Here is an 18,848-nt window from a genome sequence, read left to right as displayed (position 1 = left end):
AGTATATATAGCAGTTTGGTTGGTATCCCATTTTGGGTAAACCTACCCATTGATAAGAAAAATAATGTTAACATGTAAAATTAAAAAAAGGGGGGGTGAAACGAATAAAAGCAAAACAAACAAAGTGATGCAAATAAGCTTGCGATGGGCGTTGGTACTTTGGCAACATCGCTATCTCCTTTCAAACTAACTATTAGTTTCCGTTTTTTCTTCCTCAATTTTGGTTTTCATAAAGTGATAAATGAAGGGATATTTATTAATCTTAGCCATCCAATCTTTCCACCTAAAAAGGTTATTAAAAAGTGCAAAGCATGAGCATTGCTGCGTGTATATATATATATATATATAGAGAGAGAGAGAGAGAGAGGTACGATTAAAAAATGGATGCCACATTTTTAATGCTAACGAAATGATGGGTCTTACACATTTTGGTTTATTTTTTCGATGATCGATTTTCCTATCTGATCTTTTTTAAAGTTTAGGATCTCTTCATTTTCATCAAAACATATTTGAGGAGTATCAGGAGGGTTACAAACTTTTTCATTGTATGAATTAAAGTAAGGACATACAAGCATTAATCCATCAGGTGGAAATAATAATATAGGAATATAACTTTTTGTATTTAAAGAATAATAAATAGAATTTTTTGGAGTAGCATTACGAAATGTTTCAACAGCTAAGGTTATCATTTTTCTAATTTGATGCATTAAAAATGATTGACCTAATATTCTTATTGATATAAAATTATGATCATATAATTTGACAGTACTTACATCAAAATATTTTATATATCTAAATGTTGTTGTATCTATATTATTTTTTGTAAAACAATGAAAATTATGATATCCTCTATAATTGCTAAAAATTTCAAATAAATTATTTAACTCATCATCTGTTAAATCACTTTTCTCTTCCTTTATTGTAAATATATCTTCTGCTTCTAATCCCCAGGCTTTCCCACTTGCTTTTTTAGGCTCTACTTTGTTTTCCTCATCTGGCTTGTCAATTTTGGTGTCATTTTCTTCATCTGGCTTGTCAATTTTGTTGTCATTTTCTTCATCATGTTGTTTTCTTTTTTCCTTTTCTGTTTCCTTCTTTTTCTTTTTTGCTTCCTTGTGATTTTCCACATACTCATCAATGTGTTTTACACATTCTTCAAAAATTTTTTCATATTTTGGAACAACCTGTACAGGACTTAAAACATATGTTGGAAATAAATACTCGTATAATCTAAAGGAGCAAAACTTTCTTGCATCAAAACTTTTTGTAACTTTATAAATATCAAAGCATTTTATATCATTTGGTAAGTTTGAATTTAATAAATTTATAAATTTTTTTTCTTTTCTTTTTCTTTCTTCAAATGTATTATTTTTTTTATCATTATTAGTGTTAAGTGGATTATTATTTTCGCTAACATTTTGTGAATGTGAATTTTCTTCATTATTTTCATCACATTTTGGTGAGTTAGTCTGATTATTTACCAAGCCGTTTTCAGGCTTACTATTGTCATTTCCATTTTCATTTCCATTTTCACCTTCGCAAACATCAATATTAATGTTGTAAACAAAGAGGTTGTATAGAGCATGCACTCCTAAATCTGTTCTAGCTGATCTAGATAGACAATAATTAAACCCCTTTGAATTGTTCTTTACTGCATTTATTTTTGTTAATGTTCTTTCAATTTCATTTTCAATTGTCATATGCTCTTTTCCTTGTCCTTGACATCCATGATATCTACTTCCTATATATCCAACACATAATCCATATTTTTTAAATTTATTGTTTTTTTCATATTGCCCATCCTTTACTTCTTCGTTTTTTTCATATTGTCCATCCTTTATTTCTTCCTTTTTTTCATGTTCTGTTTTTCTTCTTTGGTTTCGTTCAAACTTTAATTTTTCTATCCTCTCTTTATTTTTTAAATAATTGTTTTTCCTTTTTTGAGGGTTCTTCGCTGACTCATCCTGTGTGCGTAAAAAAAAGAAAAAGAAAACAAAATAATAAATTAGAAATGGCCATGCATAATTTTACATTATATGCACACTCGGAAGGTGCCTATGATGTTATACGATATCAGGTTCAGACATTTCTGCATTTCAAACATTCACAAAATGAAACTACAAACTTAATCATGGTTAAATAGAAGCTTACTAAATATATATAATTTTATATGCATATTTATTTCGAATTTTTTTATACCATTCTTATGATGACAACATGGAGAAAGAAAAGAGTTATACTGTTTATGTAGCAAAACAATTGGATGTTTTAAATTTGATTATTATTTATATCATTAAATGGGGTATTAACATTTTTAAGTATTAATTATTTATTCTACAGTATTTTATTTTTTGGCTAGTCAAATTATATATATATGTAATAATCACTTTTTAGGTATACCTGCCAAATAATATGTGATTATATTTTTTTTTCATTAAAAATGATATTTTATTAAAAAAATAATATTTTCATATTTACTATAATTTTTTAATAATATTTAATTTCGAAAAACGGTTTTAAAACAAAAAAATATAAATATATTAAAACAACAACAATATATATATGATGAAAATAACTGCCCCCATAATATCACACAAACATATAAACAGGATAAACCATTTTAATTCAAACAAAACAACATAAATATAGTTACTATATAAGACAATATTTTTTTATTCTATAAAAATTGTATAAAAAAAATAACAATATATCAAAAATATTGATAATATTATATTTAATAGTAAATTTTTATTAATCAATATTTTATATATTCTTCAAATTGGTATGTTATTTTATAAAAAAATCGATTTGTATTATTTTTCAAATATACATAAGGTATTATAAATTACTAATTTGGGTTACATATATACATTTAGTTTTGTGTGCATTTTTGATATACATAAAATGGAAAAATATAATTTAATGTCTTCCTATTGGGGATGAAGTATTTTTTTTTAAAGTACTTTCAAACATAAAACAAGGGGTTGATAAAAAATTATTTTTATATATTATTGAATTATTTATTAAACTTTTATTTGGTGGAAACTTATTTTTTATAAAATCTTCATTTACCATAGAGACACATTTTTTTATTGTTTTTTCTTTCTCTTTCATATTTGTGTCTATTTGTTTGGTTATACAATTTTGTTCATGTTGAGTTTTCTTATAGTTTTGTAATATATATTTTTTTTTTTCATAATTTTTTTTTGAATTATTTCTTTTGAATAATATTGCACTTTTTGATCGTCTGAAAAATACTTTGTTTCCACTAGTAGGTATATAACAATTTCTTAATTTTTGGTTTTTATCAAAATGGTTTAGGAAGTCTTCAATTTTAAGGCGACTTTCACTGGTACCTTTTTCATTTATCTTGATAGTAAAATATCCAGGATTGGAAAAATAATTTGAATTTTTTTTATAACCCAAACTTTTTGTTTTAATTAATTCATAAGAATTGTGTTTACTTGTATTCACACTTGTAGATTTTGAATTTTTTTTCTGTTTCTCTTTTGTAGTATAATCATTTTCATATATGGGGAAAGGTACGTCCTTTGAAAAAACCGTTTTATAAATATTATTCATAGACAGTGCTCTAAAAAGGTTAGTGTTTTTATTTTTTATTTCTTGGATTTTATTTGAAATTTTGTCTTTTATATTTGTCGTTTTCATAAACACTTTATTTTTTATTTCACCTTTTTCATCTTTTTCATTTTGTTCATTAATAATGCGGTTGCTATAAAACAGATTGGAGCAAAATAATTTATCCTTATCCACAGCTTTTACAACTTTAAACGAGTTCTCATTTTTCACATATTCACTTTTGTTACTATTCAAATTGTTATTCACTATTTCACATTCATTGGATTTGATGTGTACTGTTTCTTTTACATTTTCAGATTGTTCTACAAAGTTTGCATTTTTCATTTCGACGTTTGTTAATTTTTTTTTTAAACTTATTTCATTGATACGATGGTTTAACACATATTTTTCTAAATCTAAAGAAAATTCACATTCTAATTTGTTTAGATTGTCACTATTGCTGCTAATATTGGTGCTACTATTACTATGGTTAAGTTTTTGTTTCAAATCGGATGATAAGAAATCTTCAAAACAAAAGTTGAGTTCTATTTTATTTTTCATCACATCTTTTTCATTCTTTACTTTATTTATATCATTATCACTAATAATAACATTATTCAATTCGTTGGAACTTATTTTATCAATTTTTGTCAAATTGTTTACACCTATTTCGATTGGTTCAACTATATTTTGTGGCTTCTTTATTTTTATTAACTTATTCTGAGTATCCGACTCATATTTGTGACTAAAAACTTCTGCACTTTGAATAGCATGCTTGTGTGGTTTTACTAAATTGGCTACATTTTCGCTACTATAGCTAGTTCTGTTAAATTTGTTTAGTGGCATTTTTTTTTTCGTAAAATTTGTTTCGTTCTTTCCGATGGTTACTATATTGTTATAGCTTATTTTTTTATTTTTAACCTCATGTGTAATATTTTCATTTCCCCCTTTGCCATTCCTACAGTCCAATGTTAATTTTTTTTTTTTTTTCTTTTTTTTGCTCATGCTTGCATCCTTTGGTGTGCCTTGTGCTAATACAAAATTGTCTATAACCAAATTCGGATCGTCATATATTTTATTGTCAAGTCTTGTGTTCGTTTCTGCCTCGGCTTGTATGTCCACTTCTTTTTCATCGTCACAATTATGCATGATATTTTTTGTCATCATTTTTTGTGGGATTTTAAAAAAAGTATTGTCTTTTGTTTGGTAAAGACGTTTGTACAATATTTTCATCTTTATGCTGCATTTTTTTTTATTATTATATTTTTTTTTAATATATTTTTTTGTATATATACTATATTTAATTTCCCTTTCTATTTCTTTTTTATCACAATTTAAGCACAAATATTTTTGTTCGTTTGGTAATACCTCAATATAGCTTTCTCCACAAATTGGCATATGGATTTCTTCCCACAAATTTGTGCGTTTCACTGTTTTTGAAGTTCTTGTTTTATTCTCTCCACCATTTTCAACGTTTTCAAAGGTATGGGAATTTCGATTATTGTTATAATTACTTACATATTCAATCTTGTTCATAAAATTATCTAAATTTTCATTTATCACCATACTAATACTTTTTATATTTGATCCGTTTTCTTTTTCTATATTATTTATTTGGTGTCTGTTGAATATCTTTTTGTGTTTCCTTTTTAATAAGGATTTAATTTTATTTTTTTTTTTTAAAATTATGTTTGCTTTAATTGAATTATAGTTACGTTTTTTTATTTGTCCATTTTTTGTTTTATTTTTTTTAATATGCTTACTTTTGTTAACACACAAATTAGTATTTAATCTTTTTATGATTTTATTTTCTTTTTCAATTTTTATATAACTTTTTTTATTTTTATCGCTTATTAAAAGTTTTAATATAGCCATTTTATTTATTTGATTTGTTTTATCATCTTTAAAATTTATATTACTATGATGAAATTCACAAATATTTTGTGTTACATTTTTATCTTCCTCTTCTTCCACATTTTTAAGTAGACTATTTCTATAAGCCATTAATGAATCGATATACTTTTCGGAAAATTTATTTGTCAAAACTTTTTCTTTTAATTCTATTTTCTTCATACTACTTTTCATGTCTCTCTTTTTTCCATTCAAAGATGTAGATCTTTTTTTAGTGCTTTCTTTTGGTATACATAACGGATTATTTTCACTTGTTTTTAAATGACACAAAACTAAGCTGTTTTCATATTTTCTAGTATGATCGTTGCTGCTATTTTGTTTTTTTGCTCGTCTCTTTTCCTTTTTCTTTGTCCTTGAGATTGCATCATGAGATAAATCAGATATATTTGCATACCACCCATTCTTCGATTTAACAATCATTTCTTGTTTTTTATTATCATCCTTAAAAGTGTTTACACTATGGTTATTACTTTTGGAAGTACAAATTATTTTTAATTTTTTTTTTTTGTCTTTATTTTTTGGCTGTTCATTAAGATTTGTTAAAACTCCCTTATGTTCAGCTTTACACTTTTTCAATGTAACATTGTTAGTCATCTTTTTGCTTTTTGTTTTTTGGCCTTTTGCACAATTTTTTTCAAATTTAATTTTTATATTCTTTTTTTCATATTCGTTGTCAGCAAAAATGTGCATCTCCGTTCCATTATCATTTTGTTTTTCATTTAAATTATTAGTTTCTTTTACTTCACCATTACATATGTTGTTATTTCTATTTTCATTTTCTACAAACTTTGAATAATTTTCATCAACGATATCAAAAATAAATATATTTGATTCTGTTAATGTGTTACAATGTGATGGGGCATTTTTATTGGGCTCAAACAAAACACCTTTATGATCAAAGTGAGGATATGTAGATATTTTTTGATCCGATTTTATTCTTTCATTATCAGGATAAAATATGGAATCCATCATTTGATCGTTCCATAATTCTATTTTATTAGAACTAGTTAATTTGATACTACTAAATAGTTGTTTATTGTAAACTGGCTTGTTCTGTATTTTATAAGTACAATAGTTACATATAACATTATGGTTACATTTGCATAAATCCCTTTTATATGATAAACTATTTGATAAACTATTTTCAAGCCCTTGATTAAAAAATGTTTCTTCATCATTAAAATTGTTACCAAGTACTAAATTGGTAGTATCATTTATGGCTGTATGTGAATTTTTTTTTTTGGGTAAAATATAACTTGATCTTGTTTTTTCAGAATCCATTGAAATTAAAAATAAATCATCACTCGAATTTAATATATTATAATTGTTTATTGATGTGTGTATTTTTTTATTTTGATCTTTATTTTTAATAATATCATCATGAATCGCTTTTTTTACATCTATATAATTATTACTATAACACATTTTGATCCTAAGATCATTTGTAACTAATATAGAATTGAAAGGAGATATATCATTTATACTATTTAAACTTTTTGATCTTTTTTTGTTCATTATATTATTACTATTTATAAAATTATTTCCTTCTTCATTTGTATATTTTTTATTTACATAATTATTTTGTAGACTATTTTTTTCCCAAAGAAAATTTGTGGAATTCATTTTTTTGTCTCTTAATTCGGTATCTATATTTGTAATAAACTCATCTTTTGTAATGCTGTCTATTCTTTCGATTGTATTATTTTTTATTTCCATATTTATTTCTTCGTTTTCGGTTCTATGCGCTTCCTCAATTTCTTCAGTCTCACTGCTATACGAAAATATACCCATGTTTTTGTTATCCTTTTTCCACCCTAAACAGATTTTGCTGGTTTTTTGAATTCGCTTTTTATTGGGTATTTTCCCTTCATCACAAATATCATCCTTTAGTTTGGTAGTTATATTTGATATAATGCTGATGGGTTTATATCCTTTTTCTTCCATACTATATTTGATTGACATTGTTTTATTTCTCAATTGAGTAACAAGTTCATTTCTTTTATTTTTTATGGAACGACATAATGTGTCATTTTGTATTTTTTTTTCTTTTTTCTTTTCATTAATATTTGCACTTTTATTCTTATTAGAGATTGTAACTTTTTGTAATGAAATTTTCCTATCTGTTTCTTTTTTTATACTTTTCACTTCTTTTGGTATAATTTTTAAATTACCTTTCTTTAAATATTTCTTTTCACTTACAATCATATTTTTTATTATTATTTTTTTTTTCTTCTTGCCTTTAATATCACAGCTAGCTAAATGTTTACTTTCTTTACTACTTTTTTCAGAACAAAGCTGGTTGAGCATTTTGCTTTTGTCTCTATTATAAGTACAACTATTTTTTGTATTTTTATTGATTCCTATATTATTATCACTATATAATTTATCAGTTTTATCGATTTTGTTTTTCACATTATGAACAGGAATTATTTTCGCACCACCCTTATTTGTACGAGCAACATTTGGTTTATTAATATGAGCTTGAGATTTATTATTCTTTCCCTTTATATCAATATTATTTAATTTATTTTTTTTATTATTCTTTACATTTAAAGAAAGTGTGAATAACTGATCGTTTTTTTTATCACCATTATTTAAGTTGTCTAAAACGGTTTTCCTTAGCTTTGATAAATCTGAATATTTATTATTATTGTATATATTTTTAATAAGTTCTTTATTTTTTCTGTTAATTTGGTTATCATATTTTTGATGAATTGTATACTCCTTTTTATAGGTACCAGATGGTTCATTATTTTTTATTTTGTTTAATTTAGTTTTATCTACAAGTTTTGTTTTTTTTTTTACACCTTCAATTTGTTTAGACTCTTTTATTTCTCCATTTTTATATTCTATATTGTCTAAATGAAATAACGAAAGTTTAGGTATACTGTTAAATAGTTTTAATCGAGCCTCGTCTACATTCCTTTTAATTACCTCTTTCCTTTCATAATAATTTATGTTATGCTTAATCATTTCTCTGGCTCGTCATTTATAAGTAATAAAACACGAAAAACAAATCCGGTAGAACGATCAAATTAAGGATACAAGATAAAATAGGAAACTACTCACCAAATTTCGTAAACAAATAATAACGTATTTTTATTCGTGTCAACACTGTTACACGATGAAGCATGTACATGAATGAACAAGGGGGCTTGTATTGATTATGTACACTCAAAAAAAAAACAATAATAATAATGCTAAAACAATGGTAGTAATAATAATAATATCGAATTAATTACGTCAATTTTTTTGCATATTTTTAAAAATGCACCTTTTAAATTTTATATTAATTATGATCGTGGTTTTAATAAAAAAGTCATTTTAAGACTCTTAAAAATTAAGAATAAACCAACTTAAAAACAAAAAAAAATGTATACATGCATATATATGTATAATAAGAATTTATGAGACAATAAAAGACATAAAGAATAAACAAAATAAAAAAAAAATTGTATAAACATCAAACAAGTTTAGTATAATGTGTATATATATAAATATATACATTGATTATCGGTATAAACAAATTTTCATGGTATTTTGTCAGGAACTTTTAATTTGCATTCCATTTATGCACATTAAAAAAAAATCCACAAATTGCTAATTTGAAGGAAAGGTGAATATATATAGGCATTCCCCAAGTCTTTTTATTAAATTCATATAAATCCTATTTTTGGATGTCTAAAATAAAAAATATATATTTATAATAACATAAAAAAAGTTAAGTAATAAAATAAGTAAAAAATGTATTTAAAATAAAATTAATTATTTTTAGGGTATTCCTAGGAAATTTATAGAACGAATAAATTGTAAAATACACGCAGTAAATAATGCGGCGAAAAAAAATATATATATTATATATATATTAAAAAATATTAATAAAAAAATAAAAACAAAATAAATAATCAAAATATATTTTTTATATTATCGAATATTAAAAAAGGGATATATAAAGCATTTTATGATTTTTGCCAAGGATATATTTTGCTATATGATCTCAAAAATGCAAGGATTTTCTTAGAAAATATGATAACTATTGTTTTTTATGGTGAATACGGATTTAATATATAAAATAAATGACTCTTATCATAATTAATAAAAAAAAGTAATTAAAAATGAAGAGCAATAGTAAAGATAGTGAAAACAAAAAGGTTGAAAATTTAATATTGGACGACAATGATGAAAACACAATTATACCATATTACTTATCCAATTTATTAACTAATCCGTCAAACCCTGTTGTATTTATGGACATAAATTTGGGAAATAATTTTTTAGGGAGATTTAAATTTGAATTGTTTCAAAATGTTGTACCAAAAACAAGTGAAAACTTTAGGCAATTTTGCACAGGAGAACATAAAGTAAATAATCTTCCAGTTGGATATAAAAACACAATTTTTCATAGAGTTATAAAAGAATTTATGATACAAGGTGGTGATTTTATTAATCATAATGGGAGTGGAAGTTTAAGTATATATGGTGAAAAATTTGATGATGAAAATTTTGATATAAAACATGATAAGGAAGGATTATTAAGTATGGCTAACAGTGGCCCTAATACAAATGGTTGTCAGTTTTTTATTACCACAAAAAAATGTGAATGGCTAGATGGAAAAAATGTTGTATTTGGAAGAATTATAGATAATGATTCTTTGTTATTACTAAAAAAAATAGAAAATGTTTCAGTCACACCATATGTTTATAAACCCAAAGTTCCCATAAATATTGTGGAATGTGGAGAACTATAGGGACTATATAAAAAATAACAAATGAAATAGCACAGTAATACCTAACCATACAAACCATGGAAAAAACAACCAACTTTCATGATCATCGAAATGACTTTTGACTTACATTGTAAGAAAAAAGGATTGTACCTTTTTAAACCTCAATAGGGGTGTGCATATTAACTTATTTATTAATTTGTAAATTTTTGTTTTATTTTTTTCAAATAACTTTAAATATTTCACATATGTTTATATGTGCATACTATTTGTATATCCACATAGTATGTATAAAATGCGCATGCTTTTGGGAAAAAATTATAAACATTTCAAAAGACATTTTCAAACATATGCTTGTTTTTATTATGAAAAAGTAAATAATTGTAAAAATAAAATTAAAAAAAAAAAAAAAACTAAAGCATATAATTTATAGTATAATATGAAACATGACATTATACATACGCACACAAAAAAATAAAATGAATAGTAAATAAAATAATAACTAATAATTTGACATAAAATGTAATAAATTAACGTAATTGGTAAACATGGGATCTCCACATACTTATGTGCATTATTATACATATACAGGTGCGCATATTGTTAAAAATTAATTTAAAAAAAATGAATACATAATAAGTTCGTAAATATATACATATAGCTTTTGGTAAAATACATGGATATATACACAAATCATTGTAAGTGTGTGAGCGATTAATTATTGAACCATTCTTTAGCTTTCAAAAATACTTCACTACTTGCTGCAACAATATTTGATAAGCCTTCTTTAGCTGTTACTTTTAAATCTTGAAAATTTTGAATTGTTTGTTCATCGAAATTCCATGCCTTTTTTCTATTATTGGGATCCCTATTAAAATACTGATCAGAGGATATGCTATTTTCTATATATACATTTCGAACAAAAGGATCAGCATTCCTTTGGTTTTCATCATAAAAGTATTGATCTGATCGTATACTTTTACAATCTTTAAATTTATTTAACTTGGAATCACTTGTCACGTTCAAATTGTTATTATTACTTTTATTTTGATAGCCCATTTTATTATAGGAATTAAAATTTTTGTTCGTATCCATTGTATTATAACTATTGTTAAAACCAGTTTCAAAATTATTTGCTTTCATATTATTATTACCATAAATTTTAAAGGAATTATCAAAGTTGCTCATATTTTGATCACTAACTGGCCCTTTCATTGGTTGCATATTTATGTTACTATTATTATTATTCATCGTATTATGTTCAAATATTGTGTCATCAAAATCAATATCAATTTTTTTTGCTTTAAAATTTTTATTAGGGGTGCTGTTGTATATCATTTTTTCATCAAAAAACTTATTTGATGGTGAAACATTACTTCTATTAAAATTGTTAAGATCATTAACATTAGAAAAAGCATTACCAAATTGTTCATTTGAGCTATTTCCAATTTTATTTTTTATAACTTCTCCAGGATTTATATCATCACTAATCAAATCAATTATCGGTTGGGTAGTTACTTGACTTACATTATTTGTTTGATTAGTAGTATTAGCACTTTTGGTGCTACTATGTAAATCCACAATATTTATACTTTTACCATTGTTATAATTTGATAATGTTTCCTCCAATAAATTATCTAAATACATTTTATACTTTATCGCATTAGGTGATGAATAATCAATCATTTGTCCATTTTTATTTTTTTTTAAATATTCACTTGCTTTTAAATTTCCTCCTAAGCACACTCTAACCAATTGTTTTGCTGTAAATTTGTCCATTCCCGCAGAACGAACAAATGAAATGTGAGTTCCTAGCTGCCTATGTTTACCTGAACAATTCAGGCATATAAATATACCAAATGTTAAAGATAGCCATTTAGGGTTTTTATTACCACAATCAAAGCATATTTTGTTCTCACTTTTGCTTAATATAGCTTTAAATGTTTTGTCTTTTAGTGGATCTAGCACATAACCTCGATTATCTTGTTGATATTCTAGTACTTCAGTTATTAAATTTTTCTTCATTTTTATAAAAACAAATTAAAAATTACAAAACAAAAAATTTATATTTTTAATTAAATCGTATAAAGCTAGCTTTAATACAACAAAAAATAAAAATAAAATGTCATATACATATTTTTTTTTTGCATATGGCTGTACATATTGTGTGTGTATTTACATGCTAGCACATATAAAAAAAAATATATATAATATATTTATTTAGCTTTATATGTATTAAAATTTATCATTTGTGAAAATACATATTAATTTTTTTTGTTATTACTAATATTTATGTTAATACATTTAATTAATGTTTTATATTTTTATCAATAATTTTAGCTTTTGTGGAACTGTTTTTTTTTTTTTTTTTTTTTTTTTTAAATCACTATTTATTTTGGCTTTCTTCTTCTTCGTCTTTCTTTCTTTTATATTTTTAGCATAAACAAAATAAAGATTATACAGTTTTGTATATTTTTTATATTTTCATATTTACCACAATTTATTTAAATAAATTGATGAATTTACCTAAACCCATCACGATATTATATATATATGCAAAATTATGCAAGCATACACATTATAACATGCTTATAATGTTATATGCATATATCATAAAACTGCGTATTATAATTGTATATGCTAACTAAATATGTATATATAATTAATTATAAATATAAATTCGTTATCGTATTTTTCGAAACTTCATATATAATATTTATATATTATTGTGGGTATATTTTGCTTAATTTAAATGCAAATAATATCAAAATTATATTTACAATAAAATAATTATTCGCATAAAATAATAATTAACTCAGAGTTAAAATTTGTTCCTTATTCAAAAAAACGCAAAAATGTCATAAAAAAGGCCAAATGTTATTAAAAAATCATAAAAAATCATAAAATATATGCATACAAAATAATAATAAGAAATGTATTATATTCATATGCCATTGTGCAAAAGCATAACAATGAATTATAAGCTGTTATATTTATAGATATAAATATGTATTTTTTAACAATAATAATTTCAATAATATTTTTTATTTAACTAACTTCAATAAAATTAAATATGTGCATTGTTATATATATACGCTTTTTTATTAATTTATCCTTCATGTGCTTATATGGTTTTAAATTTATGTATATATAATTTTCCACTCATGTTGGGAAATTGTTTTTACTTGTAACGTGTTTTTTGATACAACTTAATTTCAACACATTATAGCATTAAAAGAGTTAAAAGTTATGTACGTCAGTTTACTTGATATATGGCATATTTACTTTAAAAAATATTACAATAAAATAAGGCATTACATAAACATATGTATTGAATACAAAAAATAATAAAAGCATGCAAATTATATATAAACTTTTGATAACTTTCACATTTAAAAAAATTCAAATAAGACTATAAAAAAGGGGATATTCATTCTTATGAATTATTTAAAAAATTTAAGAAAAATTTGATGTTTTCGTTGAATTTGTTATTATCAATTAATTCAACATCATTATGTTTTCCATTGACAACCCAATAGGGGCACACCTTCATTTTGCATTTTTCATATAAAGCCTTTAAAAATGATAATGAAATTTTCCATGTATGAGCATATTATTATATTTTAATATATATACATTTAATGCATAACTAAATTTTTATTATTATTTTATAACGATCATATTAGTTTTGCATCTTTGCTTTTTTATGAATTTTCATTTTTTATAATTTGTATTACTAATCCATGATAAAATGGGACAATTTTATCATTCATTCCATGAATAAAAAAGACATAGCAGGGTATCATATCAATCTAAATTAAAAATGAAATGATAATGCATGTTTTGTCATGTGTCGGTATAATTCTTCATTGCTAATATATGTAGAGATAGAGAAGTAGTAGTGCTCACCTTTTTAATGTTACATAAGGAATCAAATGGTAAAATATACCTAGTTTTAAAACATATATTGAATAATGACAATATAGCACTTTGCAGGATTACACCTTTTACTTTCCTGTTAATTGCTATATCCACAGCTGCACATGATCCTGAAAATGGAGTTCAAATTATTTTTTGTATTGTGTATTTAATTTTATTTAAAAAACGATATTATATATATATTGAAATGTCGGGTGTTCTAACCTATAGACCTTCCGTATAAAATAATGGTTTCTGGCTTTATGTTTAAAGTATTTACCATATAACTGTATGTGAAAGAAAAAATGAAAAATAAATAGCCACTAAAAAAGTAGTATTTATGCTTTTAATAAAGATTAAAAAAAAACCTACTCATAAACTGCATATCCACTTTTGTACATATTTTCTTCGGTTGGTGTTCCTGTGCTTTCCCCATATCCTTTGTATTTTGGGAATTATATATTTAAAAAAATAAATATAATGATAATAATTTTCATATTTAAAATAATAATATGCAAACATAAAAGACATAAAAATGGAAAGGAAATTTTACAGATTTAAAAATTTGAATTGTCTTGTTTTTTATTTTTACCAGGGTAATCATACAATAATATATTTACATTCCATGTCTCTGATACTTCGTAAAAATAGTCATACAGCATGTAAATATTTTCACTATTTCCATGGCAAAACAAAACGGTTAGTAAGTTATTCCTAATATAAACAAATTGAAAGATCGTATTTATTATTAAATATTTATAGCTATATTAAATTTGAACATATATGTGTGATGGTTATTCATACCTATTAATATAATGTGCTGCTATTTTTTCGTTATCTTCTGTTTCAATATAAATAAAATCTATATCTAATTTTTCATAAAATCCTTCGTGCGGAACATTAAAGATCATTTTATTTATAACATTCCCCATATTACGATTAGAGGAATTTATTTTTTCATTCTTTTTTTCTGCTTTCTTAAATTTTAATATTATTAAAACATAATTTCATGTAACTAAATTATATATTCATAAATTATTCTTCCCACTATCATATTTTGTTGTATAATTATTGGTATATCATAAAGTCTATATACTAACAACACATATATATGGATAAAACAAATTAAATATATAATTGATAAATAAAATTAACAAGAAAATTTTGATGAGGCATCCTCATAATCATTAGTTAACAGAATATGTATATATAATAATTATTTATATTTTTTGCCTAATCATTACACAATGTAATAATAATTCACCACGAATTATTCATAAACATATTGAATAAAAAGAAAAACTAATCAAATTTAAGTGAAAACAAAATAATAAATGTAAAATTAAATCTGATCATATATATTCTATTAAAAACTAAATAATGCATGACAAGGAAAATAAATTGAAAACGACATTGCTGCATAAGAAATAGTAATGTAAAAAAATATATTATATAAATATAATTTTATAATATTGATAAACTTTTATTCTTTAAAAATTTTTAAAATTATGAATATAAAAAATATATGTATAACTACTATACTTTTGATTAGTTTCCCATCTAGAATAAAACATAAATAATATATCGTATGAAACAAAAAAATGCAAGAATTTGCTAATATACAAAAATAAAGGAAATCTTGATATTTCAATATTATATAGTATAATATAAAATTTATGTATAAATAAAAATACAATTATAAAAAAGGTGGAAAATATATGCATATATGATATAACACTTTTTAATCCCAATAACTAATAAAAAAATATAATAATACAAATATTAGAAAACAATATTATAAGCCATTACACTATAACCATTATGGAAGGTTTTCAAACTAAATTCGTTTGAATTTCTTATTCATAAATCGTGAAAAATTAAAAAAAATATATTCATTGTGTTAAATAATAATGGAAAATGTGTGTATACCATATGTAGGTTGCATTTTAATTTCTTATTTTATTTCTTTCTTGATAAGTCTGTGCTATTAAAAGCATTTTTTTTTTCATTTCTTTCCTTCTTTTACTATATCTAATTCAATATATAAAAACACAAATATACTATATTAACATTTTAAGTGTAGAATATCTGCACATGGAAATTATAATAAAACTTGCATACATATAATTGAAGCTAATAAAAATCAATGCATATATTATGTGTATTTTTTATTTCCTAAAAATAGCGTGTGCAAATTTTCAAAGTTCAAAATATTTCTACAACATTTGCATAAAGCTGTTTACCTATATTTTTATTAAATTTTAACGGAATAAAATTCTACAAAATGTGATCGTCCCTATATAATAAATATATATTGAAAATGAATGGCAATAACTAAACATAATATGTATTTTTTAATTAATGCATATAACCTTGTTGCATATAAAATATATATATTTATATATATGGGCTTAACTCAAACATTTTCCATTTTCATTTGTTCTATATAAAAAAGGTTTGTATATATATACACACATGTCTACAAGTATTAAATACTGTTTTATTTATTGTGGACTTTCTATTGTAATAATTTCACCGAATAAATTAAATATAATTTTTTGTTTTTATTTCTAATTTAAGACTTAGCATTTATTTGTAAATTGCTTTTTAATTATTCTTTGGAGCATAATAAAATTGAGTTAAAATAGGAATAAATATATATTACTTTTTATGTTTATTTTCTCCTATATATTTAAGTATTTGTTTCAAATAAAAGTAAAATAGACCCTTAAAAATTCATAGTTGAATTATTTAGAAAAAATTTAAACATATAAAATATATTACATTATAAGTACATATATAAAAGTGTGTAATAAATGTATATATGTGACAATAATAAGACAAATAAACACTGCTTGTATATTCAACACAAATTAAAAAATATTTAAAATAAAGCAAACCATAAATAAATATTTAAGAACTTTCCTTTACAAAAATATGAAATCAACATTCCAAAAAAATACCAGTGCTGAAAATCACATCATGTTCCTAAAAAAAAATCCACCTATGATGAAAAAAACAAATAATGGCCAAACCAATTTTGGATTACAATTAAATAATCCTAAAAAATTTGATGAGCCATATGGAAATGCAAAAAATGGTAACTATCAATATTTGGATTCAAGTCATTTGAAAATGTTAGACTTAAACAAAAATATTTTAAATATGTTGCCAAAACAAGTAGAACCATCATTAAATTTGGAAAAATTATGCAAAGAAACTAATGCTACTTTAAGGAATAATACAAATATATTCGAAAATGAACACCCTGGAAAATTAAAGTCAAATGCCAATCAGCAAGATGGAAATAAAAATATAAAACATTTTTATGAATTAGGATTACCAGAAATTGTAGGAACATATATTCAGCCATTAGATAAAAGAGAAAACCATGATACAAAAATTGACGCATTAGAAAATTTCCCTTTCCCTTTAGGATCAACATCATCATCTCCTTTTTTTCAACCTCCTAATTTTTCGACAAAACTTATTCCGCCATCTAATAATTTTTCATCTTTGAATATAAATAATAAAAACACTAAAAATATATATGGATTGCCATCGTATTTAATTCCAGAAGGAAAACCTCAAAACTTAACGATGACTGTTGTACCTAATAAGAATAAAGATGTTTTAGAACAGGAAGCAAAATATTTAAAGACGCTGTTAGACAATTCATCTCAAGGAATTGTTAATTCAACTCCGGATTACCAAAAAATCATTTCTTCCCCCAATCTATCAAATAATAAAAATTATAGCAATAACAATAGTACTATCATCAATAATAATGATATAGAAAGTGATTTCAGTTTTGGGAAAAATGAAAATTTAGAAACTCATGAAAATACTAAATCATACAGCAATGATGATAAATATGAAGATAGCTATAATTCTTTTATTAATGAATATTATGATGAAAATAATTCGGGATCTTCTGGAAAAGGAAATGAATTTACTTTAAAGGATGTTTATAATAACAATGAAAATGATATTCATTTAAAGCAAAATAAAAAATTAGAAAAACCAAATAAAAAACAAAGCAATAAGAAAAATACTACCAGTTTTAATGAATTAAATGAAATAAAATCAGGAGAAAAACTCGATATTGGACTTCAAAATGAAGAAAAAGGTACTATGGTTTTATTACCATCAAAAAAAACACAATTAACAAAAAAAAAAGAATACAATTCTTCATTAAAAAATCAAGAACCATCTACATCCTTTAAAAATCCTAAAACATATATTAATATACGCTTAGGAAAACCCAAAAAAGCTTATTCTACTACTAGTTCTGATCCTATAGACAGGAAATTACAAGATTGGCATAATACTCATAATAGTCAAATTGGATGGGAAAAAATAAGAAGAGGTGTTTATCATTTCGGAAAAACAGAGGTTTCATTGAGATTAATTCATGATAAAATTATAGTTAAAAAAATTAATGGAAAAATTATTGGTGATAATTTATTAACAGTTGAAAAATTTGTTTCATTAAATGAATTATTTGAGCTTCAGAATGAAGATAGTGTTAGCGCACTAAAAAAAAAGCAAGAAAAAAGGTCTTAATTTTTAAATATTATTCATAACTTGGAACTTTGTATCATAATAAATAAATATATATTTTACAAATGATACATAATTTTATACTATTAAGTTTTGTTTTTGACAGATTTTTCGAAAACCCTTTCATACCACTTGTTTATGTGCACCAAATTT

The 18,848-nt window shown here is 23.3% G+C and overlaps 6 protein-coding genes across 6 annotated transcripts; 2 read left to right on the top strand and 4 right to left on the bottom strand.

Moving 5' to 3' along the window:
• Positions 1-186: 186 nt before the first annotated feature.
• Positions 187-2,202, bottom strand: PCHAS_1226600 (tRNA pseudouridine synthase, putative; the record flags this gene model as incomplete). Its single annotated transcript, XM_016798926.1, has 3 exons — positions 187-283; positions 424-1,964; positions 2,200-2,202. 3 exons carry the CDS (start codon positions 2,200-2,202, stop codon positions 187-189), a joined length of 1,641 nt encoding a protein of 546 aa, XP_016654281.1.
• Positions 2,203-2,919: 717 nt separating this feature from the next.
• On the bottom strand, positions 2,920-8,463 carry PCHAS_1226500 (conserved Plasmodium protein, unknown function; the record flags this gene model as incomplete). The annotated part of the gene is made up of 1 exon (XM_732358.2): positions 2,920-8,463. One exon carries the CDS (start codon positions 8,461-8,463, stop codon positions 2,920-2,922), a length of 5,544 nt encoding a protein of 1,847 aa, XP_737451.2.
• A 1,142-nt stretch (positions 8,464-9,605) lies between these two features.
• PCHAS_1226400 (peptidyl-prolyl cis-trans isomerase, putative) lies at positions 9,606-10,238 on the top strand (the record flags this gene model as incomplete). Its single annotated transcript, XM_016798925.1, has 1 exon — positions 9,606-10,238. The coding sequence occupies one exon, from the start codon at positions 9,606-9,608 to the stop codon at positions 10,236-10,238; it is 633 nt and encodes a 210-aa protein (XP_016654280.1).
• A 690-nt stretch (positions 10,239-10,928) lies between these two features.
• On the bottom strand, positions 10,929-12,239 carry PCHAS_1226300 (GTPase-activating protein, putative; the record flags this gene model as incomplete). The annotated part of the gene is made up of 1 exon (XM_736157.1): positions 10,929-12,239. One exon carries the CDS (start codon positions 12,237-12,239, stop codon positions 10,929-10,931), a length of 1,311 nt encoding a protein of 436 aa, XP_741250.1.
• A 1,411-nt stretch (positions 12,240-13,650) lies between these two features.
• Positions 13,651-15,064, bottom strand: PCHAS_1226200 (alpha/beta hydrolase, putative; the record flags this gene model as incomplete). The annotated part of the gene is made up of 7 exons (XM_016798924.1): positions 13,651-13,788; positions 13,952-14,026; positions 14,124-14,263; positions 14,358-14,419; positions 14,505-14,571; positions 14,725-14,846; positions 14,937-15,064. 7 exons carry the CDS (start codon positions 15,062-15,064, stop codon positions 13,651-13,653), a joined length of 732 nt encoding a protein of 243 aa, XP_016654279.1.
• Positions 15,065-17,069: 2,005 nt separating this feature from the next.
• Positions 17,070-18,698, top strand: PCHAS_1226100 (conserved protein, unknown function; the record flags this gene model as incomplete). Its single annotated transcript, XM_727858.2, has 1 exon — positions 17,070-18,698. One exon carries the CDS (start codon positions 17,070-17,072, stop codon positions 18,696-18,698), a length of 1,629 nt encoding a protein of 542 aa, XP_732951.2.
• Positions 18,699-18,848: the final 150 nt, after the last annotated feature.

This window comes from Plasmodium chabaudi, assembly GCF_900002335.3.
Source record: "Plasmodium chabaudi chabaudi strain AS genome assembly, chromosome: 12".
In the NCBI taxonomy this organism is placed as follows: Eukaryota; Apicomplexa; class Aconoidasida; order Haemosporida; family Plasmodiidae; genus Plasmodium; species Plasmodium chabaudi.
The sequence above is the reverse complement of the archived record's forward strand: the minus strand, read 5'-3'. Positions and strand labels throughout refer to the sequence as shown.